The sequence below is a fragment of the Vidua chalybeata genome, chromosome 22, assembly GCF_026979565.1.
Source record: "Vidua chalybeata isolate OUT-0048 chromosome 22, bVidCha1 merged haplotype, whole genome shotgun sequence".
Taxonomy (NCBI): domain Eukaryota; kingdom Metazoa; phylum Chordata; class Aves; order Passeriformes; family Viduidae; genus Vidua; species Vidua chalybeata.
Window position 1 is genome coordinate 8,053,451 of NC_071551.1, and position 25,778 is coordinate 8,079,228.

At 50.0% G+C, this 25,778-nt stretch overlaps 1 protein-coding gene across 6 annotated transcripts in view; it reads right to left on the reverse strand.

Annotated features, from left to right (window-relative positions):
- Nucleotides 1-25,778, reverse strand: part of CASZ1 (castor zinc finger 1) — a 276,777-nt gene that overhangs the window by 93,597 nt on the left and 157,402 nt on the right. For 4 of the 6 annotated variants that reach the window (XM_053962743.1, XM_053962740.1, XM_053962738.1 and 1 more), the window contains one exon: nucleotides 10,188-10,247. Coding sequence is in view for 1 of the 6 variants with exons in the window: in XM_053962745.1 (XP_053818720.1) it covers nucleotides 10,162-10,165 (4 nt within the window). In the remaining 5 variants the exon portion in view is untranslated. Of the gene's footprint in view, nucleotides 1-10,161; nucleotides 10,248-25,778 lie in introns of all 6 variants that reach the window. The other 2 variants (XM_053962745.1, XM_053962739.1) reach the window with 1 other exon arrangement.

Consider the following 25,778-nt stretch of genomic DNA (forward strand, 5'->3'; position numbering starts at 1 on the left):
TTTTTTTCCCATAAATACCAATGCCAGGGGTCCGGGTAATCAAATAAAATTGAAAATCATCTTCCCATTAAATTCAATTAGCTGCAATTTCTAAAGCCTATCAGAGATTTTAATTACTAAATTATAAAATTCTCCAATGCTAAATTGAAACTAAAAAAATTGCACATCCTTATATTTCAGAAGAAAAAAACCCAGCAGAAACCTTGAAAAATACCCTTCTCCTCCCATCAGCATCCACGTGAACACGGGTCTGGGCAGGCTTCACCAGAGAAATGAGTGCAAAGGGACATAAGCCAGGCCTAGGAAAGAAGGTGGCTACCTCTGGGAGAAAGTATGTGGATATCAGTTGAGATTAAAACCTAAAATCCAGCCCTAGTTCAACGGAGCTGGGTTGGAAGAGGGAAGGGGAGAGGCTAGCAATGTGAGCAGTGTCTTTGCTCCCTTTTCCCACACGAGCTCCTCGGTTCTGGCAGGTTTTCTGAGCTGCTGTGCCAGGCACCAGTGACAAGCCACCGTGCTCCCGCTGCTAGTCAAACAGCCGAGACTCTCCAGGAGCTGGAACGAGCTTTGCCTGCAAATGGGCTCAGGGAGGCAGTCCCTCGAGTCTCCATGTGCCAGAGCCAGGGCAGGAGAGCTGGTGATGCCCAGAGGGAAGCAGGAGGGCAGATGCTAGCTTTGTGCTTCTGATAAAACTTCTTGAATAATGGCTGTGCAAGCCTGGTCCTGACACTGAATTAAGGGAAGCTGGAGCCCTCAGCAAACTGATTTAGCTTGAAGCACTACTTCAGCAAACACGTGGGATGTTCCAGAGGAGGGGGATATAATCACCCTTCCCTGATAGCACACGGAACTCTCGAGTTCACAGAGGCACCAGGCAGGCAAGCCCATCCCTAAACTGTTCTTTATGCAACAACTAAACCAAACAGGCAAACGGGGAAACCAACAAAGCCTGTGCCTACAGATGCTCTCTTCCAGCCCTGCTTCTCTGGGGACCAGCATGGCACAGTGAGGTGTCGAGGGGCAATTAACTGTGTGAACAAGCAGTGGGAGGAGAAGGGAAGCTCAGCTCTTCAGTTACAATACCTGACCCTCCACGAGGCAGCAAGAGTAAGGATTTTCTGACACTGCTTTTATGCCAGAGAGCACTTTTGCATGGTACCCTAAAGGGTTTATTCACGTGCTAACATAAACGAAGCCAGTTTGTTCTCACAGCTCTAAATAGAAGCTCAGGTTGCCCTGAACCAGGCCGATACTTGGTTTAATTTACTGGGCACCCGAAAGTTGCCAGCAGGGAGTTGCCCGCAAACAGAACAACAACAAAAAAGTTAATGATCTGGGCTTTTTCTTTAATAAATAGGCAAACTGGCTGAGCCGGATTGTTGGCTGGGATTCGTCTCCCCTTTATCACCCTGGAGCTTCTGTGACACATTCTCCAAATCATCAGCATTTTGCAATTTGAGGTCGTTACCAAATAGTATTTTTTTGCCAAGGAAGGGAGAAAAATAAATTAATAATTAAGAAGCCCAAGCAGGGAGAGGCTGTGGGTTGAATGGCGCTGCCACCTCCGCGGGGATTGCTCAGGCACCTGGCAGCCTGCCCAGCGCGCACCTTGGTCGCTGTCTCACCCTGGAATGTGGTGCTGGCACCCAAGTGCTACTTGATTTTACTACGAATTAATCAAAGTCTCTTTTGCAAATGTCTAAGACTAAGTCACCACTGGCTGAGCTTCAAATGCAATTCCCCTGTTTCAGGAATTTGGTGCAAGGAGATTACCAGCTCCAGGTGAGAAGCTGAAGGGGGTTTCCTCTCTGCACATCTTCTGGTTCTCCAAAGCATCAGCCTCTTCCAGCTGGAAAGAGAATAGATTTCCCACAAGTCTTCTCCTGCTCAGAGCAGGTAACCACACAGACATCCAAGATATGCTGGGATAAATCCATCTGTGCTGCCTGACTGGAGTGTAGTTACACCAAAAAGGAATTTGGTGTGACTGCGAGCTGACACAGGTGGCAGAGCACTGCATTGGCAGCTTGGGTGTGTCTGTGACCCCGTGTTTATGGAGATGTGGAAGCATCTCCACACGCAGAAATCTGTACCTGCCTGCATGGGTATGGCTGTCTGGACATCTGTGCACATGGATGTGCATGGCCTTGTGGCACTGCGTGGGCACATGGCCACATGTGTACAGGGCTGTGCAGTCAGATGTGGCTGCCCACAGACATTCTCTGAGGGCGTTCTTGCCATGTTAATGCATGTCTCATTTGTCTCTGAACTTGTAGTCCTGAGCACCCTCCCTGTTCTGTCCAGCCCCACAAAAGGCGGTTTGCCATGGCTGATGATCTGGATGGCATCAGCACGTGTCCTTGCACTGCTCGGCCAACACACCACTCCCTGAGCCATGGGCGAGCTGTATTCCCCTCTCCACACTCTGCCTGTCTCAGAGCCCTTTCATATTTTCAGCGCTCACTAGACCGTGAATTCACCTTCATACCAGTTACAGGGTTATTTAGCTTCTCCTGACACTGATAACCACCAAACTTTCACTGGCAGCTCAGCTCTCTCCAAAGAGACATGCAGCACTCCTCTCTCCCATGGTGCCCCCACCCACGCACACCCACCAGGAGCATGGGGGCAGATGCCCTCGTGGGACACAGTGCCTCAGTGCTCACCCACCAGCCACAGTCACTTATCCCCAACCCTTATCTACACTGTGAAAAAGAGGAACAGAGCAGAATAACTCTTCTGGAGTGGATGGAAAGAATGAAATAGAGAAGGGAAGAGAGAGACAGAAGGGGGAAAGGGTGATAAAGCAAACCTGGTACAAATAGAGGAGGAAAATCCCCTAGGACAACAGAGAAAGGATCTGGGAGGGAGGCAGAAGAGCACAGGAATATACAGTGGGGTTTTCCCCCTGCATACCCCACAAAGCAACACTCTCCAGCAGCTGACACCAACATATTCCACAGCTCTCCCTGAAATCTTAGGGATCAACTAGACAGCCCTTGTACAGCAGCTGGACTAGCTGTGCATGGGCTAGGGCACTGCCGAGGAGTAATGAGGATGATCAGCCTGTATGGGAAACATGGGATTGCCCCCAGGGTGCCCAAGGCCGCGAGAGTGCAGAAAACCCCAAACAGGAGGATGAAACCTCTCTGCAGGGCCAAACACATGGAAGGTCAAGTCTGTCCCTCCTCCCCTGTCACAAGGAAACTCTACTCTCCTTTGCTGGCCCAGAACCACCTCTGCCACTCACCCTCCCACTGGCTCTGAGCCACTGTTGCCTGTTCCCCCTACTGCAGACCTGTAAGGCACCTTTCCCCTGCCACAGCCCCTGTCTCTTGGCATCATGTCTTTGGCACAAGGCCTTGCTGCTCACCCCTGGCTATGTGGGCTTGTTCCCTAGTTCCCTGCACCTTGCCATTCTGACTGAACAATTCCCAGCTGAAGCAAGTGCTGCAGTGACATTTCACTCTGAAACCAAGCATGTGCTAACAGTGAGTGGCATCCCCAAGAGCTCCTGCTCGGCCCCCAGGACTGTGCAGGGCCAGACACTGCTGACGAGGGGCACAAGTTGACGCACAGTTTATGGTACCCCTTCCCATCTGTGTGGCTCCCCTGGCTCTGCCCTAAGCTGTGCCTGCAGCAAGCCACCCATCCCACTGTGGCCATCTCCATCTCCCGTTCCACACAGCCCCTTGAAGCAGACTGACCGCATATCCCAGGAGACAAAAATCCCTCTTTCTTTGGCCCAGGAATTTCATCTCCACTGTAACAAAGAGCTCAAAGCGGGGACCTCGTTATGTTCCCATAGTTGTGGGCTAAGGATAAACAAAATTTCTGTCACTCCCACAAGTGTGCAACAATACGCTCCCACAAGCACAGGCTGTGCATAGACACAGATCTGCACACATAACACGGAATAGCATGGATCTGGAAAGGGAGCTGGTAGGGGGACAGAGCTGCTCTTGTCCCTGAGGCAGTTGTTGCTGACTCCACCTAACACCAGAGACTGCAATAAAGACAGAACTGGTGTCACTTTTGGGGTTGTCTGGGGCAAAGCCAAGAGCTGGATTTGATGATCCCATGTGGATCCCTTCCAGCTCAGGATATTCCATCACTCTGCGGTTCTGTAATTCTGTGAACTGCAAGAGCCCAAACGGATGAGAACGGGATGGACCAAAGTAGTAGCCCTGGCACAAGTTTATCACAGCCAAACACTTTTTGCACAAATTCTTCACACCCAAACACTTTCCCCTGTCCTCCAGCTTCTTTGGGATGGTTCCTACCACTGGAACTTCTGCTGGCTTTGCATGGCCATCCTGCCAAGGCAGATCTGTGGAAAGACAGCAGAAACACCTCTGCTGCCTCACCTGCCCTGGGAGCACACCCCAAGGCTCCTGCTTTCTCCATCTCACCATGAAAAAAAAAAAGCTCTGTGCAAATAATAGATCAATAGAGCCCCCGCCTCTTCGGAAGGAAAACAAACACCCGGATCACCGCAAATTAGAGAATGTTTCGCTTCACTTCATCCAAACAGGCTGACAATTTTTTTGGGTTGTTGCCACGGTGACAGAGTAACACAGCGTTCAGCCTGTTGCAGAACAATCAATTAAGTTAATGCCTCCGAGCGCCTGTTTACCCTTCCATTTAGGAGGTGCTGCTCTCCCTCACGCTTTCTGTCTAGCTTGTTTCAGATTTCTCATCCTTTGCTTCCTGCTTCTAGTTCTTCTTTATTTAACCTTAAAAAAAGTCCCTACCCTAACTACCTTCTGGCTTATAAGGGGCCTCACACTTTTTGGAATGATTGCTTGGAATAAAGTTTTTCCTCCCTCTGACTCCTGTCATTTCATGTTCCTTCCTGGAAAAACTGGGGATTTACCTTTACCTTGCATGGTACAGGCCCTGTCCCCTCCTCCTGGTGTGTTAGGAACTTGCCAAGTTTCTAAAGGACAGCTCTCAACATCCCCTTGGGAGAGTGGGTACCTTCAGAGTAACTGCTTCTAACAAGATGAAGTAACTTGAACTAAAGACCTATGAAGTGATCAGCAACCCTTCCACTATTGCTGTTTTTTACACTGTGACCTGTAACCATAAATGAAGAACCATCTTGTGCTAAATGCTATCTGAAAAGGAGAACTACAAAAGGGCCTCATAAGGGTCTCATCCTATTGTCCTAGGAAACGGAACTCCTAAATATTTGCTTAAATGATTTTGGCTTAAGCAAAACTCAACCTAGTGCTCAAAGCATTGTGCTGAACTGAGCCAACGGCAAGAAGACTTTAAAGAGGGCACCATGGCCAGGAGACTATGGCAGATCCATCATTCCAATCCTTTAAAATAAAGGATGCCAAAACATCTCTTGGCTCTGCCCCGACCACCAGCAGTCTGCCAGGCCTTTCACAGGCTCACATACTCCTGGCTACTTATCTTGGGGGTTTATTTCCTGCCTCACAGGCAGTGTGACCAGTCACACTTGGCCGTGTAGCTTCGCTGCCTGTCTGCAGCCACTTTCTCATCCCTTGCCCAGTGAGCAGCAATAACTGCCCTCCATCTTCCCCAACCCTCCCGCCCTCCTCCTTCCCCAACCCACCAAATCAACACCTCCAACATCCTGGGTGAAAATGAGGTACCAGAGAGTGAAAGGATGTATCCAAGGTCAAGACTGAGATATAATTCAGGGCTTCTGTCTCCTGATCTCTCTGCACCTTGGTGCTGTCTTTCTCATCAACACAATATTCCTATGCTTTTCTTTGAAATCTGAGGAAAAGTGTCCATCTCCCTTGTATCCTCATCCTAAAGGAAAAGGCAGAGGCAAGTATGATGTGAAAACAGGAAGATTCCATGATACTGTCTTCTCATCCTGCCACTAGCAACAAGTGCCTAAATGTAAAGCATACATTAACTTAGTATTGAACAGATGGAAGAAAACTGTAGACCAACAGAAGAATGGTGCTCAAACACTAGGAAAAATTACAGTAATAGGTCAAATATAACATCTCCTCCCTGCTTCCCAAGCCGGATCCTTTTTCAAAGACTCCACTCTCACAAGCTAACACAAGCCTGCTCAGGGGGGGAGCACTGAGGCCAGGTCTGCACGGGCTGCAGGACAGCCATGCCCCAGGTCCCCCTGGTCCACTCCTCCTCCCCTCCCAGAGAAGTTGTCAGCAGAACCTGTTGGAGCAGGGGCTCGTTGACTGCTCCCTGTCCATTACAGCCCGGATTATAAGCATATTGCACAGTGCTCTCTGCACGGTGCTGGGGAAATCCAATACGCTGAAAGGTTAATGCAATCAATTAGGGTGACAAGGAAGTAGAGTAAAGCCTTCTGAGTAGATGAAAGGGAGAGAGAGATGGAGACAGGGAAAAGCAAAGAGAAGCAGGGGGGAGCAAAGAGTGGGAGGAGGAGAAGGAGGAAGATGGTATACAGGACTTGTGCTGTAGACCTCAGGGTGCTGGTGTGGCCAAGGACATTATCCTGCCCCAGCATGGATGGGGTGGTGTCATTCACAGAAGCAAGGCAGGCCAATGTAGACTCCCTGTTTGTGGCTTTTCCTGCCATCTCCTGCAGGATGTGGAGCCCTGCTCAAACTGCAGCTGCCCAGGTTATCCTGCCATCAACCTACTCCCTAAGGGTGATCACGGGGGGACTGGCAAAAGTTCCTGTATCTTTCCTGCCCAGGTACCCAGAAGGCATGAAAGAAACTGATTAGGTTTGCAAGACAAAGGATCTCAGCAAGCCATGGGGAAGCATCAAGGGAGGAGAAAGAGGGAACAGGAAGGACAAAGAGAACTTCTGGCTGTTCATACACTCTGCACACAAAGGTAAGGATGAGCACCACTGGCCATCTCCCTGCACCTGTCCCCTCATGTCTGTAAGCATCTCTAACTTAGGTGCTCTCTTACTTTTCCAGCCTCCCTCCCAGCATGTCAACCTGGGCTCTCCTGCAAGGCCAGAGGACAAGCCCCAGTCAGCGCCTGGCTGTAGCAGTTTCACCTGCCTGCAGACAGTTTGATGAGGGTGTTGTGGCACTCAAGGCACCAGCACAGCATGGAGATCCCAGTGCCATAACGTACATCCTGCTGCTCCGTCCAGCATGGCACAGGCCTCCCCCGGGGCATTCAGCTCAGGGAAGAGCCCTGTCCTTCCCCTGCAGCCCCCCGAGCCACTGCTGACTGGCTGAACTGCTGCTCTCTGACCCCCGAGCAGAGCGGTACTTCATTAACCTGGGCTGACAGGTCAGCGAGCACAGCCCTTTCCTACCACGGCTCCTGCTCGGGCACAGCTCAGCCGGGGAGAACGTGACACCAGCTCATTAGAACAAATTATTACTCTATAACCCCTGCTGCAATGTCCCTTAATATGCCTATTTAGCAAGAGACAAGTCCTGGTGGGCTCCTCGGCATTAAAACAACCTCACAAATCACCAGAGGCACAAGCACCATGATCTGTGCTTCCGGGGATGGAGAGAGGGCGGCTGTTCTTTGGATGGGTGCTGGAGGGGTACAGAGTCCAAGCTTTTCACCTGCAGCAAAATGAAGCTCCAGATATTGCTGGGGGATGTTCTGCAGGCAGGGAGTTTCCATCTGGCTGTGGCTCACTGGGCTGCCAAACATGCCCAAGCTTCGGCACAACGAAGTGTTGTTCCCTCATTGAAATCCACAGAGGAAATGTTCTGGGATGCCCATTAAACTGTTGGGCCTGTTTTTCTCTGCCTTATCCCTGCCTAACTCTGCCCTCAGCACTACCATCAGTGTCACATTCCATGTTAGACCTACAAGATTTAGAAGTTTCCCTGTGATATATACATATGAAGTCAGTGCTTAGCTTTCCAAATCCATCTACAACACTAACCCTATGTGCTCCCTCCTTCAGGTTAACCAGCCAAGCCAAAGAGCAAGTTTGGAAGCTGACATTGATGGCAGACACTGTGTGCTACCTCCCCGTGTGAGGCCAGGCTAAATTTTGGGGGATAAACCCACTGCACATGAAAGCAGTGAGCTCACACCTGTGCAGGGAGGGCTGTCAGCTGTCTAGGACTAATCCAGAAATTACAGAACTGCTGTAGTTTTGGGCACAGCAAGTGAGATATCACAGGCAAAGACAGAAATGTGGGCAAATGTCAAAGGAAGGCTGCTAGTAAACAGGAACAGGGAGCATAAGGAAATCAACCTCCAACCTGACCTTTAGAAGAGGGAAAAGGGAGAAATAAAACAGTGATTCATATAACAGAGAGAAGTGGCAGCAGTGCCAGGCCTGAGACAGTGAGAAAGAAAAGTAATGGAAAGAAGAGAAGGAAGTGTGAGAAGTGTGTGATGGTGGGCACAGAGAGGGGCAGGATGAAAGCAAACGAATGGAGAAACGAGGGGACCTGAGAGAAACAGAGAGAGGGAGGGCAGGAGGAAAAGGAGGAGAAAAGAGCAAGAATAGCCATGCAGCGAGGAGCACGCGGGCGAGGCAGAGGGCTGTAACCAGGGTTGTGAAGCATGAAAAGGGAAGAATCTGCCTGTTCCTTTCAGCACTTGGAGCATGGCGCTCAGTGGTGACCTACACTGTGCCTGGCTGTGATCACGTTTTCAGGGCCACTGCCTGCCGATCCCAAACAATGATGAGGAGCCTTTGAAGTCAGAGAAAGAAGCCGCAATGTGAACTGGGGACTTTTTTTTCCCCCCTTTTTTTCCCCTCCATTTTTTTAAGGGCTGGGGAAAGAAGGGAGGAAAAGGAAGGCCTGAAGTGGTGGGGGGAAGGTTGGGGGAGAGGTTGCAAGGACAGAACAGAGAGTTGCTCTCGGTGGGGTGCCCCGAAACGAGAGAGACAAAAAGAAAACAAACAGTTTATGAGTAGGGCACATGCTGCCTGTGTCTGCATGCCCCACACTGCTGGCCCCCCGTGCTCCAAGGGAGGCTTCTGTTCCCCAGCAATGATGGATGGATGCATAGGGCCATTCAGGCCTGCCATGTTACAGCAGCAGTATTTACATAACACTGGCCTTCCACCGGTCACCTCTGACACTGCCCAGCCCAGCTTGGGGCCCCCTCCCACCCCAGCCAGCCTGGGCCCCTCAGATGCTGCTCGGACTCAGTCCATGTGCTCCCCAAAAATGGGCATTGGGGGTCCCAGTGCAGGGATGCTCCAAGCGCACACACGCAGTGAGTGCTCCTGGCACCTCTGAGTAATGTCTCAGAGCACTTCCCACCCTCCCCACGGCCTCTCCTGCTCTCACACCTGTCTTGGTGCCTGGTGATGGAGGGGAGTAATGCGAGGGGCCAGATGTGGTTGGTGATGCAGGGAGTTACAGAGCAGAGACATGGGGAGAGAGTGGGAACTGTTTGGGTGACACACAAGGAACCCCATGGTCCTCCTGGGGCCAGGAAGAGGAGCCAGGGACAGCAGGAACTGCCTCAGCATGGCAGGGACTTCTCAGTAACCATTATCTGAGGTGGCATAGGGAGTGTCTTACCCAGCACATGGAGATAAGGCATTTAAGAGACAGTATTATCTTCCATTTCCCTGGGTTCTAGACTTCTAACTCTTACCAGGCACAGATTAAGTCACCATCCAAGCTCCAGAAGACTGTGAAGCTGTTTTTTTTTCTTCTAAGACAGACCATGAGGGTCTAGGTAAAGGGAAAACCCAGGAAATCCCTGATTCTGCTGGACACGTGGAAATGCTTCTACACTACCACCATGGTTCTGTAGTCTGAATAGATAAAAATGTGCCAGAAGAGGAGGAGAACATCCACATCACCATCTGAATTATGTGAACTGAGCTCGGCAAAACTTCACAGTAGATGGAGACTGCATCCTATTCAGTGAAAGGACCTTGTATCCATCTCCCCCAGCATACATGCATGAAGATAAAGCAGTTCCCTTTCACCAAAATCCTTACACACATTTTTAGCTGTAGAGATAGAGGCAGTAGAGAAGATATTGAGGAAAACTCTCAGTGACAAAACCAGGTGCCCAGAACAACTGCTGTACAAAGACAAAGACAGGATTAGGACACACATATGCCATGTCTGCACTTGACCTTCTTCTGTTTCCATCTCTCTTCATGAGAAACAGCAGTCTAACCCCGGAAGGTCTAGTGCAGACATGGCCACAGTGAGCAGGCCGTGTGAGAGACGCACAGAGGAGAAGAGAACCCAGGAGGGCATAGTGACATACCCATTGCAGTCTGAAGTCTCTCCTACCTTTCGGAGATTTCAAGGCCTTGTTTCTTGCCTCGTTTTTAGCTCTAAATTCACTTCATTCTGGAGTGAGAAAAGAAAGGATCCAGTTAACACAAAGGGCACATCTGAGTAAAAGCCAAGACTCACAAAAGCTGTGTAAGAACACGGTCCAGCATGGGACATTCAGACTCCGCAAAGGAACAAAATGCTTTCCTGCTCCTGGTCGTATCCCACACTGCCATGCACCCCATGGCACTTCTCCATGAAAAAGGTTCCTACTGAGGGTTGGGAATAATTTCACATAGAGAGCAGCCATTACTGGCCTGAATCCTGCTCCCCAGGTACCAGAGACACACCTTGTGCTGGTCTGCTCCGTACTTTGCCCACACATCTAAGGTTGTGCTCTGCTCCATGTCAGATTTTCCCTTCCCAATCTTCACATTTCCTCCGCTGACACCTCTTTTCCAGAGGTTCACCTCTGTGCTAATGGTGAGGCCTCCCTTGCACACCTTGTGGGGCACAAGATGACGGGCGCAGGACTGGGTCCCATGTCACTGAACCCCCTTAACCACTCATCTGTGCATTTTCCGACCAGGAGAATGCAGAGAGTGAGGACAAATGAGAAAAGGGACAGGAGAAAAAAAGTCACAGCAAAATACATGAAAAGTAAATTGAATTATTTAAAACCATATGGTCCAAAAATGTGACAGAGCATAAAAGCCGTGCCATGAGACTTCTGGAGGGGGTTATTCTGTGCAGGCAGGGTGGGAGGAGAGCTCACAGCTGGGGAAGACTGCTCTGCAGCCAGACAGGGTCTTCCCTCTCCCGGAGCTGGGAGGTGGCCAGGAGCATAGGGTGGCTTCATGCACAGTGGCAAGGGTGCCTGGCCCATTCCTGTATCCTCTGTTTTGCAGCCCTGCCAAAACAGCTCTCACAGCTGCCCAGGTGGCAGTAGAATGACAAACTGCCCCGAGGTCCTGCCCAGCATGCCCGTGGTTGTGTCCAGGAGCCCCAGCTGTCCATGCCACATGCCAGCTCTCCGCACGTTCCCTCCTCTGGGTGCAGCAGTGTGTGCCACGACTCAGCCCTTCTGAGACCCTCTCGAGTCCCTGGTAGGACAAAAATGAGAGGGATTCAGGGGACTTCGTGCTGCTGCCATGGCTCAGCCCTGTCTTCCAGGGCCCTGGCACTCTGTGCATGTGGACGACCTCCTCCTGTCACTTGTACTCTGCCACTGCCAAAGATAGATGCCACATGTTGGCTGGGACCCAGAGCAGGAAGGAGCTGGTGAGATATCCCAGATGGATACATGGACAGGAGGACAGAGCCCCTCGGGTGAGGAAGATGCGTAACCAGCCTGGCTCCTTCCTTTCCCACTCAATTCCTGATGCTAAAAAGGCTGAGGGCATGGCTGGAGTAACAGCTCCCTGATTTGAGGTGCTTCTCCCACCCTGGCACCCTCAGTTCTTCTGATATCCCTTCTTTCACCTTTTCCTTCCCTTTGTTCTCCTTTTTTTCCTTGCTCTTTCCACTGCTTTCTCTGCCACTGTCACACTGTTTTTTCCTTCCCTCTCTTTTGTTCTCTCCCTCTTTCCCAAGCCCTCTGCCTGTAACTCTCTGCCTTCCTGCCTTCACTCCCTAACCCCTGTGCACGATCAATTCTTGGGATTGGGTTTTTAATTGTTTTTTTTTTTTTTTTTTTTTACTCCTCTTCTTTTGGCCACAGCTTATCAATGATGCAAGAGGAATAACGCCAATTTACTTAGAATGTGTAATCCCCAAATCAGATTGGGGGATTGTATGAGGCAATATGACCTTGCATATGTCTCCATTAAAGCCAGCCAGGCCTCCTCTTGTATTCTGTGTTCCCAGTACATATTTAGACAGATAACGCTAATTGTACTTGACATGTCCTCTTAAGGATGGACTCTTCCCTCCCCCAGCTCTGCTTCCCTGCCTGACAATGTGCCAGAGCCGAGCCCGCTCACTGGCAGCGTGGCACAGCACAGCACCTGTGGGAACGGCCGAGTGGGCGTCCGGCTCGGCCCTCGCGGCCAGCCCCGCCGCGGGCTGGCCAGCACCGCACCCTCCCTCTGGGAATGGGGCCAGGGAGGACAAGGACCAGGGGGAGGGCTGCTGGGACATGGTTAATCTGAGATTACACACTGTTACTGTGTCAACTGTGGCTTCTCCAGGAAAAAGCCTTCAGACGAAGAGAGGAGACTTGCTCATCACGAACATCTTTGAAGTCTCCCTCCTTTCCAATGACAGGCTTCTACCCCACACCTCTTAGTTCCCACATCCGCTTTGGGTAAGTATTTGTATTTGGCTACTGGACCCCAGATGCAGCTTCTAGGGAACATAATTGGAAAATCATAAAGTCCTGTAATGGTTTGAGTTGGAAGGGACCTTTAAAGGTCGTATAGTCCAACTCCCCTGCCATAGGCAGGGACACTTTACACTAGACCGGGTTGCTACAAGCTCCATCCAACCTGGCCTTGAACACTTCCAGGGATGGTGCAGACACAGCTTCACTGAGCAACCTGTGCCAGGGTCTCACTACTCTCACCATAACCATTTTCTTCCTTGTATCTAGGCTAAATTGTGCCTCTTTTACTTTAAAACCATCACCCCTTGTCCAATCATGATAGGCCCTGTTAAAAACTTTGTCCCCATCTTTCTTGTGAGCCCCCTCAAAGAAGCACTGAAAGGCTGCCTCGTCCCTGTGCCTGTCGTTCATCACTGCTCCAGAGCAGACATGCAGGACGCAGGAGGAGGAGGAGGAGGGGAGCTTATTCCAAGGAAACCAATGGATCCAAACTCTTCGCCAAAGTGGACTCAGTTTTTTTTTTTCCCCTTGACACAACATCCTAATTCGACTTTTTCAGTATCTTTCCTCAACAACCTTTTTTCCTTCCTCCCCTTCCTACCCGGCAACTGCGCATTTATTAATTCATGAGGCACTAATTAGTTCTTTGTTTAATTTTGTGTTAAACAGACTGACCGGAATGATAACGACTTGCAGCGTTGCATTACGGTCCCCAACCGCCCCTGTTTTCTGACAACAAGGGAGCGCAGTGAGACTGGCGTGATGAACCCCAATTCCCACTCCAGTTGCACTTCATTAAGTCAAAATGTGACAAGAAGCTTAGAGAGCAACTTTCAGATCGGATCGCACATAACAATTGGGCAGGAAACTTTCCAAGGGGGAAGTGCGAGAGGCACTCACAGCGAAGGCTGGCACCGCGCGCAATCCCCTGGCGTGCCTGCCTTAAAGGAGCCAGCTCAGGCTGTCCAGGCAGGAGTCAGGGCATGTGCTGGGAGCAGCGAGTGCCAGAGCAAGAAGAGGAAAGGAAGGGCAGCAGGACAAGCCAAAGGCACAGCAGGGCAAGACAGGAGGCATCATGTGCTCCCCTTGTTTCCTTTGCCATGATGGGTTGTGTTGGCAGCCTGTGGGATGGGTTGTGATGAGAACCTTGGAGCCCAGGTGGGATACAATCCCTCAGCGGGTCACTTCATGAGCTTTGAGGACATCTTCAGGCACCTTCAACTCAGTTTCCCCCCTGCAGCTCTACAGTGAAACAGCTGGTGACCCTCAGCTGCTCTTCAATTGTCAAGAACTGCACGATTATCATGGAGCCCCTAAACTGCAAAGGGAGAGGGTGAATCCTGGCACCCGCATTGCTAAAATCAGAAGGGAAGAGACAGCTCTGACAGTACGGAGAGGGATGGCCACCCTCTTGGAGAGGAAGCTGTGCCTCCCTTCAACCTTATGCAGTGCCTGACACTCCAGTGGCACTACCAAGTTTTTAAAAGGTCCTGATCAGTATAGCAACAGCAATAAATCTGATAGACTGCAAAGCAAGCAGAGGAGGTGGTTCACTGAAGGGCAGTGAGATGAGAACAGGAAAGTGAAAAGGGTCTTAAAACACCACCTCAGAGGGAGTGGGATATGAAAAAGAAAAGGAGACTATCCAAGTGCACAGAACGTGGAAGTTTCACCACAAATCAAATATATCTTCTGCTATTGCAGGCACATCTGCTGTGGGAATAAACCAAGGCCACCTAAAAGTGAAATGGGCAGCAAGGTCTCAATGACTTTTCTAGCAAATATTTTTCCCACACTTCTTTCATCCCTCTCCCTCCTCCCTCAGGATAGAAAAACTCATCCCCTAGCCTTGCTGTGCAGAGACCCAAAGCTCAACTAAGGTCCAAAACACTGGCAAAGCAATGTGAGGGACTCTGAGAGTGTCATCGGGACTGGGAAGGGAAACGAGAGCTGTGAGGGAGTGCACAGCCATATGTCCTGGGCAGGGCAGGGACAGGGGCACAGGAGGGAGCCCTGCAGCTGAAGCCCCTGAGCCCCGCAGGTGACCTGCCGGCTCCAGTCTCTACATGCGTTATCAGAGTTGTCACCTGAGTGAGCTATAATCATACCAATCTTTGGGAAAGAGGCCAGGCTGCAGCAAGGTAGCACAGCATGGTGTTTGCCAGTACACTCACAGCTGAAAAACACGCAGATCCGAGAGCAGACGTGTTTGCGCTGGCTTCCATCTTTCATGAACCTGGAATGCAGCAGGGACCTCTCTGACTGACAAAAAGGCTGTTCCTCCATGACAGAAATCCCGGGAAGACAGCACATCCCTCTGATTTCACTTCTTTATGTGCTCTGGATCCCATAAAAAGGCATTTGTAGATGTTAACACTCAGTTGGAGGGTTGGAATGGTGTCCAGTAAGGGCAAATCACCCATTTAACACCTGAAGCAAGGACAACTGAGAGAGTCCAGGATTCCTGGGGACAAGAAACATATCCTGCTGTCACCAGCCCAACAAACCTTCCTGGTTTTGCAGAGGGGTTGGAATATTCTGGCTGCTCTATAGATTCAATTGAGCAGCCTCACCCAGCTATTGTCTCCTGCCAATCTTGGACTGCTCAGCTGAGAAGGTCTGGGCCAAAGGAGAGGGAAACTTGTGCTATTTCCCATTTTTCCCTCTTTTGGCTGCTATTACAAGGCAACACCAGCAGCACAGCACAAACCAGCTCCATCCCCAGTTGTAGGGCTACTCCCAGCAAAGTTTTTGCTGAAAATTCACAAGCATCCCAAATAGGTCACGGTCTGCCCCTTCTTCATAAAATAAGATGCTGAAATGTCCCAGACTCTATCCCAAATCCTCTTTAACTAGGAAAACTCTCCTCCCAGGATTATGGGCCCACTGCCCCCCTTCTTTTCCCCTCCATCTGGCTGGGAGCAGCCTGGGACCAAACGCTCTTCCCAGCCCTGGGAGAACCCTGCAGTTTCTCTCTCATAAAAAAGAAAAATGGGAGCTATAAAAAAGGCAAAGAAAAGAAAAGCAAAGCAAAGGGAAATCACTGCAAAAGGAGGAAAAGAGCAAAGCCCCCCTCTCTCTGCACCCTGTCCCCATTACCTGCCTTTAGCACTGGGTAGAGCCACCTGCTTTGCTGGGCTGGAGAGACCCCTTGGCACCGCGCTCCCTGGGAGATCCTGCCCTGCCTCTCACCCTGTGCCCTCTGCTCAAACCTGCTGAGCAGAGCCCAGCTCCACAAAGGTGATCATGCAAAAAAGAGAAGGAAAACCAGCACTGGGCAGCAGGAAAGGGACACAGACCATTACAGAGGTAACCCTGCAGCTCAGTGCCTGCTGGACGCTTTGGGAGTGCTGGAGCCAGGCAAGGGACAGAGGAGCAGGGACAGCATCCACTGCCAGTCCCAGTTTCCCAGCACAGATGGCACTAAGGACCAGGGAAGGCCCCAGAACCCCAGCTCGCAGCACAGCTACAGCACAGCCCAGCAGAGCAGGAGGGGAGTGCCAAGGGGGGATCCCAAGGAGTTCATCTCCTGCCACAGCGCCTGTAAAGCACAGCAGTCCCCAAACTTGGCATTCGGCAGCCCTGGGCTGGCTCCTGCTAATTTGCTGTCAGGCTGCCTAAGCAAACCAATTAAAGATAATCATTAATTATAAAAAAGAGAGAAAGCAGCAAAAGACCCTGCACAAATGAAGAACTGGAAAGGGCGTGGGGTAAAGAAGGACAGGAGGGAGAAGAGTGAGAGAAGAGAGCTTGAGAAAGGGGCTGGTGGTGAAGAAAAGGGTTTTAAAATCCCAGGTGTACAGCCTTAGACAAAATCAGCAGAAGGGCAAGTGGTTTCCTAGGGCAGGGTGGGGAGAGGCAAAGTTGAAGGAATCAGGGAGGACCCAAGGAAAAACCGGCAGTGCCCAGGACGCTGTGGCACATGCTGAGCCAAGGGTGGGAGCTGGCACTGAGGCTGGCTTCACACTCCCTCCATGCCGGCCCCAGCAGGGCCGTGCCACAGCCAGAGCAGCGTGAGCCGCATCTGACAGAGGGCGGGCACCTGCCTGCCGGCAGAGACCGGGCAGAGAGGACGGCGGTAGGAGAGCAGAGCAAGCGAGGAGGCACAGCCAGGGGCGTGCGCCGGGACTGGGAAGCGCTGGGCGCTGTCCCTCCCTGCCAGGGTTACCGGCTCTCCCTGAGCAAATGTCTTCGATGGCGATGAAAAATGGGGCATTTATGAAAAGCCCCTGATTATGCAGATTGGGCTGGGGCCCGGCTCCGCCGCCGTCGCTGCCGCTGGCTCCCCACGAGCTCCAGGCCCGAGCAGCCGGCAGCTGTCGGCGCGGCCCCCGCCGCCGCCGCCCCCGCGCCTCCGTTTTGTTCCCGGCCCCGCACACACGCCCGCTTCCCAACGCCCCTTTTGAAGAGCCTCAGGCCCACGTCGGGCTGGCGGATGGCGGAGAGGTGGGGGCAGTGCCATGGAAACGGGCTCTTTCCTGGGGAAACGCGTTGTGCTCCCCCTCCTCATCCCGGGTGCCCCCTTTGAGGAGCTGTCAGGACCCTGAGTGAGTGTCACACGACCCAAGGACCAGGCGTGACCAAGCCTATTTTCTGCCTCAAATTTGATTGATTAAAAAACTTTTTAGGAAAACCATGTTAAAAGAAAAAAAAAAAAAAAAAAAAAAAAAAAAGAAAAAAAAAGAAAGAAAAAAATTAAACAGAAAGGGACAAGGGGGTGGGGGAAAAGGGAAAGGCCTCAGTGCTGAGTTTCCCTGGCAATAGCACCAGGGGACAAGTGTCAGAGGCATATAAAACAGCATAACCAGGCCAAAAATAAAGGTCAAAGGAAGCATGAAACTTAACACAACACTGATTAAGATAATGATGAAACAGGGGACCCTAGGAAAAAAAATAATTGTGACACACAGAAACATGCACACAGAAATGCTCCAAGTGATGGCCAAGAGACCTGGTACATGGGAAGAGGTGACAGGGCTTGCTTGGCTCTGGAGGTACCTGGAGAAGAGTGGAAACGGAGGAAAAGCCCCAGTGGAGGATTTGAGAAGCCTGTGCTATCCCCCCAGGCTGGCTGCTATAGGTTGAGCCTGCCAAACAACAACAATCCCCAGAGCCAAGAGGTCCCTCCCGTAACACAGACACTCTGTCCCAGCCAAGCCATGCTTGAATTTGCAACCAAATTCCTCAAAAGAGTTTCCCTGACACTGGGAGGAGAGCCCGAGTGTGTGTGAATCACAGAGGCCCTGCTGACACCAATGCTGGCTCAGGATCTGGCTCTTTGCCCTTAAGCAACTGGTATAAAAAGCCTCAGAGATGCCAAGAGGGGCGGATTCTGGTCAGACCTCCCTGCCCACCTCCTCCCCCTTGCCGAGGCTAATTCTGCAGAAAGTCCAGAAAGGCCGAAGGACTCAGAATGCAAGTCCAAGAATGTCATACCCTTCGGCATTTCCCTACTCCATCTCCAAACCTCCAGGATGATCTCACATTTTTGGAGCCCAGCTCACAACTTGCAATTTCCTGGGTCTGGCTGTGATACTCTCGCCAAGAGGTAGCAAAGAAACTGCAAATTGTTCACCAGCTTCGTCCTCTGTGAGTTCGGGACTTTAAAGCTTGTGCAATATAAAGTGCAGAAGCACAAAAGGTTTTCCACTTTTTCTGCCCCACCTGCCATTGGGAGTAACTCTCATCCCCTAGAAAATGTCCCTGTTCTGCCTCTTCTGGCATATCAGAGTCCTGGCAGAGTTGTCTCTGGGAATTCAGTGGGACAGGGATACGCCTGGGCTTCCTTGTCCCTTGCATTTGGCCTCCAGGGAGGCCACTACATCTCACTCATTTCCTTAGATTTGCCCAAGTCAAATTCTGATAGAATGCTGGACAGAAAAGGTTGTTCTTTTTCCTGACAAATATCTTGGGGAAAATAAGTTTCTAGTTGAAAATTTTCTTTCATGTAGTCTTTATCATGAAGAAAAGCGAAGAAATGTTTTCACAAAAAGGCTGACAAAGTACTACACGTATGTTTATCCCCACACATTCTGCATTTCACTTGGTCAGAAGGCTGTTTTCCATCAAATACATTTCAATGTAAAATTTCCAGCATCATATTCATGTGTCTCCACCCTCCTCTGTCATTGATATTCACAGTCTTTTGTAAAGAATGATTCAATTAAACCACTGATGTTCCTCACTAGAGGAATCTGAAAAGTGAGAGGAACTCCCCAAAAGTAGTGTCAGGCCAGGCTTTGTTCAAATATTCACCAAAGATGTGCAGGTTAGGAGGGGCTTGGCCACCACCACCTCACACTTCCAGAAAAACTGCTATGGAAAAAAAGCTAAAATCACTGCTCTGATCCCTGACATTACTGGCTGAAAAATGGGATTTGAAAAATAATAATGGAAAACAAGGTCTTTTAATTTAATTTTTGAGCCATTATGGTTCATGTTTGCATTCTCTCTTTTTTTTCCCTTGATAATCAGAAGAGAGAGAAATGTGATTAAAAACAAAACAAAAAAAAAAACAAAACAAAAAAAAAACAAAAAACAAAAAAAAAAAAAAAAAAAAACAAACAAAAAAAAAAATCCCACCCCAAACAAACAATGAAAACTGAGATTCTCATGGGTCCAGGAACTGGACCTGTGTCTATGGATTTGAAGGGAAAACACCAAATGCCCTCAGGCACAGGGTAAAAGGAAGGGTTGGCAATTTTATTTTTTGGTTAATGTTTTAACAAAATGTACAGAAAGTCAAAGATACCAAAGATACTTGAAAATGTATTCTTTAAAGGTATTTTGTAGAAGTTTCTCCTCTCCACATCTGCTAAGAATGATTTGACACCTGCTCAGATGTGTGCACAGCCCTGACATGGGGTGGGAAACTAGTGCTGGGGTCACGTGTGCAAAACTGCATTAAAGTTAAAATCCCTTTACTGACAGAGCTGGTTCTTTTCTACTTTTTGCAAGGAAAACCAACCCCATCTCTCCAAATCAACAGTGGAACTTTGAGATTTTCTGCCCAGATGTTGGATTACTGTTCAGCAGTATGACAAGCACTTTTACCAAGATATTTTTTGCATTTTCCAATGAAAAAATACTCTGCATTCACAAAAGCTTTGTGAGCAAATATCTGTTTTACTTTATAAAATGCTTAAACTGATTTCTCTTGTTCAGAAAGAAAACAGAGCAACTTTTGCAATTAAACAGGAAGAGAAAAGGAAGATGCCAGATCTGAAAATGACCTGGAGTGAAGGCACAGATGCTTTTCCAGCAACACACATTCCCTCCTGGCAGCCTCAGCTCAGCAAAGGAGCAACTTTCCCTGGCTGCTGCTCTCTGAGGCAGCACCATTTGGTCCCCTCTGGCACAGAGAACCCTGCCAGTGCCCATGGTGTGCCAGAGGGTTCCAGGCACCCAGGCAGTGGGCTCATAGGGTACCTACCCTGACACCCACGTGTCCCTGTACATGCAGGACCCAATAATCGCACACACCTTGCAAACATGTGCAGAGCACACAAAACTCCCTAGCCATGGCCAAGGAACTGTCAGGAGAACACTAGCAAAAGCTGCTTCTTGACAGCGAGTCATTTATATTTTAGCTTCGTTCCATTATCCTAACGAATCCTTCATCAGCAGATGCAATATTAACAGCAGAAAATCAGCTCATTACATCCGGGGGGATTTCATCAAGATGACAATCATATATGCAGCTACCAGAGCCTGGAGAGGACACAGCTCCTGTTACTTAGTTATCCTGGTTTTATCTTAGGGGCTTTTGCTTTTTTTTTCACCTTTTGCAGGGACAGAGGTTGGTAGTTAAAGGGGAGGGTGTCCCAAACAAGCACCAGACCCCAGAGCTTTTAGGAAGCTGGTCCACAGACAGATACACTCAGCTGATAAATGCTCCAGCCCATCCGCAGGACCAGCAGATTTTTGAAAGGACAAAAACCCCCTCACAAAATTTGCACCTTCTGTAGGTCCAAGGGCATTTCTCTGTCAAGTTCTGACTCAAGTAAGTGGTTTGCATTCTATACAGCTCCTGCCTTTTTGTCCAGGAACATCTGAAGTGGCTGTTGTGGTTCCGCTCCTGGCAGGACTCCCCCCTCCATGCTCCAAAAGGTCTCTCTCTGCAGTGTCCCCACAGGGATAAGACACATTTAGAGGGCCTGGGATTTTGTGATGAAATTCCCAGGCAAGGAGCAGAAAAGTCAGTCTAGATGAGTTGAAGGTGAGGAGAATGGAGTAACAGGGAGAGTTAAAGGATGAATTTGGAAGATTGTGGGGCTACTTTCTCTCCTGACTCGCCTAGGGAGCATTAAACAACTGAGGCAGCCAGAGCAGGCTGTCAGGGCACCTTTAGGTTCTTTAGAATATATCTGAAATAATCCACAGACCATCTCGTGCAACATCAAGGTGAAAACTTTGAGTCTTTGTTCTTCCCCCATATATTCTTCATTTAAAATGAGGGAAATGGGCACACACATTTCAGGGTTACTTCTGTTTTCCACAGTTGTTACAGGCACTACAGGCCGAGAATTCTTGCAGCAAGAAGGCTGCCTGGGTGCCCTCCATTCACCACCAGAGCAGCCAGAGGAGGAGCTGAGTGAGCTCCCCACGCCTGTCTGCTGCACCAGACACACCAGCAGCTCCCCAGGCAACCCAGCATGGGGCATGGAGCCCTCACAGGGTTGCCAAAAAACCAACAACACTGCAAAGCTTGTTGCCTGGCTACTACTGCCGGAAAATTACCTTCCTGCTCTGCCTCCCCTATTAAGGGTCTTCCTCAACAACAGCAACCCAAGAAGTCCTTGGCAGCCCCAGTCTGAAGAGTCACTACCTGCAGCTTCAGACCTCCTCCCTTTATATTAAGGAGCTTTAGTACCCACCCTAAGATTCCATGGAGGAACAAAGATCTCTTGCCCAGTTCCCACTCACATATGGTGGGTGCCTTTGCCACTACATGCAACGAAGCCTGGTGACTTCAGCTGGAAAGCAACCTGGCATTCAGGACTTGCTCTCCATCAGGGGCTGAAGCTGGAAAGATCAGTATGGAACTCAACACAGATCACTCATGGCAGATCCTGGCTTCTGGACAAGCCTCTCTGCTCTCAGCCTCATCCACCCAACACAGCTAAAGGAAGAAGTTGAGCTCATCTCCTCCAACTCAGAGGGGGCTGGGGTGGGCATTTCACATTTCCCCAGCAGGGCTGGATTTCTGCACAGCAAGGAATATGTTCCTGGGATGTCAACTCCAATCTCTACTGTGCTCTGACAGATTTAAGCTCCAGTTTGTCCGACAACATCCCAAAGTGTAAGAAACTGGGGGCAGACTCTCTAATCAGGCTGTAGGACAAAGGCCCGGTCTGACCCTGTCACTTCCACTTACTCTTGCTGTCCGTCTTGCTTCCCCCACCCTCTCGGCAGCCTCCCGGCCCACCCTGGGCTGCCCTCCCTTCCCTAACACAGCTGGGCTAATCCTGCTCCTCCCGCGTCCAGCACAAATCCTCCCCAGAGTAAACCAATCCTGGGAATTTTTATTAGATTATCAGCCTGCCAGCTCAGTGCTGGCTGGACTAATCCTAATCAGGACTGATTTCTATTAGCCAGCTTCAGGGAGGAGCTGTGCTATCCCAGCACCCCAGGCCCAGACTAGGGGAGCCTGAGGCCTTTTAGCCCATTCTATACAAATTTTCCTTTTAGAAAGGAACAAATTTTACCCAAGACCATCAGCAAATGCAAAGTGTGCGTATGGGCTGTGTGGGCAGCTATGGGGCAAACTTGTCATCACTGAGCTGCAAGAGAAGCCAACGGGGTCCAGGCTCCACAGCCCCTCCAGCCCCAGATCCTGGTTGGTGTGGCCAGTTAGTGCCACATGGAAAGATGCACTGTGGCAGAGGACGTGAGCCTGCTAGGTTGCAGGCTGAGATGATGGGCTCATTTCAGACAAGAGGACAAGCAGCCACAGCTTGAGTGACCAGGACAGAGTTCGCAGTGCTGGCTGAGTCAGTGAGGTCTCCATGCCCCATTACCCATGCCCAAAGCAATCTACTCTCACCTCCTTCCCCATTCTATTAAAGCAAACTGTCGTTCAGGTATTTCCCTCCTAACCCCTATCCCTGGCCCCGGAACTGACCTGACTGAAAATGGTTGCTCTTTACCGAGGCTGGTGAAAGTTTTGCTGCTGACTTAACAGGATTTGAGACAAGCCACGAGGGCAGCTTGGGCAGGAGTTCACGAGAAGAGTGTTGAGAAGAGCGGGGCTGTGTCCCTGCCTCTGTCTCTTTGTCCCATCCAGCCGCTCTGTGCTGAAAGCACAGCTATTCCCCGCAGCCCCCAGGGGACTCCACCGCACTGCTGAGCCCAGCCAGCTGCGATGCAGCCACTCCGCGGCCGCACAGAGACATCACACAGGGAGCACGCAGGAAAGCCTCTCTTCCCAAAAGTGACCGGGATCTTTAAAACCTTCCAGAGAAGAGGGGTCATTTAGACCCAATTGCTGTTAAGCCTTTTTAAACTTGTCTACTCACCCTCTCACAGTCACACCATCTTTACGTTGCCTGCCGGAGGAGGAATTGCCTGTGGGACTGACAGCTGCATTTCCCGGGGACCATGGACGGCTCTCTCTAGCATGGTGCTCAAGTGAACAGGTTGTCCTCCCTGCTAGAGGACAGCATTGCACCAGACAGGGCTTCAAAAAAAGCCAAGAGATGTCCCAGGCTAAGGCCAAGAGAAAATGTGCTTTTAAATCCTTACAACAAGCCCCAGAATGGGAGCTGAGAGGCAGAGCCCTGCCTGGAGCTCAGGGGACTGCTCCTATGAGGCCAGCTTTGCAGAGGGAAAGCAACCACACAACCCCAACAAGATAAATACCTTCTAAAGGAGCAGCTCCACAGTCAGTGCCTCCAGACACTCCATGCGGCATCAGCTCAGAACCTTGTTCTGTGCTCATGCAAATCAGTGTAAATCATGAGTAACTGTCCAGAACATCAGGCTGTAACTCAGCACAGATCAAGCCCTCTTTCTCCTTTCCGGCCAGGCTTAGAGCACTAGTTGTACCCTGGTAGGTGGCAAGGTTTCCTAAGAGACTTAACCAGATCCGGCTGGAATCAGAGGCTGCAGCAGGCTTCCTGATGTCAGAGAGAGAAATGGGGGACTTGGCCCAAACCCTCCAAAAACCACATCAAAAAGAGATGTGGGCGAGAGCCAAGAACAGATGATCCAACTGTGAAAGGGCTTTGTATGCGTATGTGTTTGTCTGTGTGCATGCGTGCAAGCCGAGGGGAGAGGAAAAATCAAATGAAAGAGAGAAAGGAAAGAGGAGGAGTAAGAATGAACACAAAGATGGAAAGAAAAGGTGTGGAGGCACGACATCAAGAAGGGACCAAAGCTGTGACAATGTGTGTGGCCTGCGTGCAGGCACGCGATGAACAACAAAACATGGCAATGATAAAAAATAGATGTCATGTGTTAATGATAAATGCAGATCTGGAGAAATACTGGGTCTGTCTCGAGCACCTCCCAACCCAGATCTCAGACAGCTGCACAACCATAGGACCAGGTTTTTTTTCAGTAAGGCAGTGCAACTCCTTCAACCTCGATGGAGACCTGGCAATGGGCATCCTTTGGAAAAACCTGCACACTCCTTGCTCCGCTGCCAACCCAGGTGCTGCTCTGCTCATGTGCATAGAGTGCTCCCACAGAGGCAAAGAGAAGGCACTAGATTTCCATGGGGGAGTTGGAAGAGTTGTGCCTAGGGACCAGGACACTTGACTCCCAGTTCTGTGATTTAACTACAAAATTGACGTTTAGCCTGTTTAGAAAGAGAGCAGTGGTAGCATTACACAGTGCAGGCAGGATGGGGTTGTGATCCTAGACTCCTCACTCAGCACTGCCTTCCCCAAGCCCATCAACAGTGCATTGAGGGAAGATTTCTGTGACTCAGCTTTGCCCTTACTGCAGGAGCCCCCACAATACAAGGGTCTGCAATAGATAAATCAGATCATGTATCTCTGCTGTGGAGAGCAGCATCTCACACAAACCATCTCCTCAACCACGTCTACTCCCCCTCTGAGGGATGCCCATGAGTAGGAGAACCGGGGTGAGCACTGACAAACATCCTCTCACAGCCCAATGAGACACTGGAAGGACTGCAAAGATCCAGGGGTGGATATGCCCCTCAAAAGTCAGCTTGTCCTCTTGCAGCTGGATTAGTAATGCGGGCTGGGACAAAACCTGAGCTGGGGGCTGTTTCCCATTCCAGCTGTGAATGTTCCATGGTGCAGAAGGAATACTTTGCAGAATTCACCTCCATACCATGCCTAATGACCCCATGAGACACCTCTCCTTTCTCACTTTACTGCTGTGCCTCCCACTTACATAACCTGGCAGGGAAGCTCCAGGTAAGGCAGGTGAGATTCAGGAAACAAACTCAAACCTGTTGTTGAAATCCATAGTCTGAGGGATGGAGAAACAGTGAAGCCTTTATATCCAAATGTTTGTACTATAGCCCAGATGTTGCCCAAAAAATGCTTAAGTACCATGGGTGGAGGTGAAAGGGAAGATAATCCATCCAGCAAACTGGGGACAAAAGAAGAAAAGGGATAATGCAAGAGATACAACCAGGTGGACAGTGGGGACACCAGAAGAGAAAATGGGATAAACCCAAGCTGCTTTTGTGCTTCACAAGAGCTTTGGTCTTGAGCAAGGACACTAACATGCACCTGGCCTCAGCATCCAGAGCGGCTGTGGTCAGGTATGGAATGTGTCCAGCTGCATGTTCCCTGAAAGCTGTGCCATGCTCAAATGCAATAAAGGAAAGTTTTTCCTCTCCCCACTGCCTTCTCTTCTCTTCTCTTCTCTTCTCTTCTCTTCTCTTCTCTTCTCTTCTCTTCTCTTCTTCTCTTCTCTTCTCTTCTCTTCTCTTCTCTTCTCTTCTCTTCTCTTCTCTTCTCTTCTCTTCTCTTCTCTTCTCTTCTCTTCTCTTCTCTTCTCTTCTCTCTTCTCTTCTCTTCTCTTCTCTTCTCTTCTCTTCTCTTCTCTTCTCTTCTCTTCTCTTCTCTTCTCTTCTCTTCTCTCTCTTCTCTTCTCTTCTCTTCTCTTCTCTTCTCTTCTCCCTCTCCCTTTTTCCTTTCCTTTCCTTTCCTTTCCTTTCCTTTCCTTTCCTTTCCTTTCCTTTCCTTTCCTTTCCTTTCCTTTCCTTTCCTTTCCTTTCCTTTCCTTTCCTTTCCTTTCCTTTCCTTTCCTTTCCTTTCCTTTCCTTTCCTTTCCTTTCCTTTCCTTTCCTTTCCTTTCCT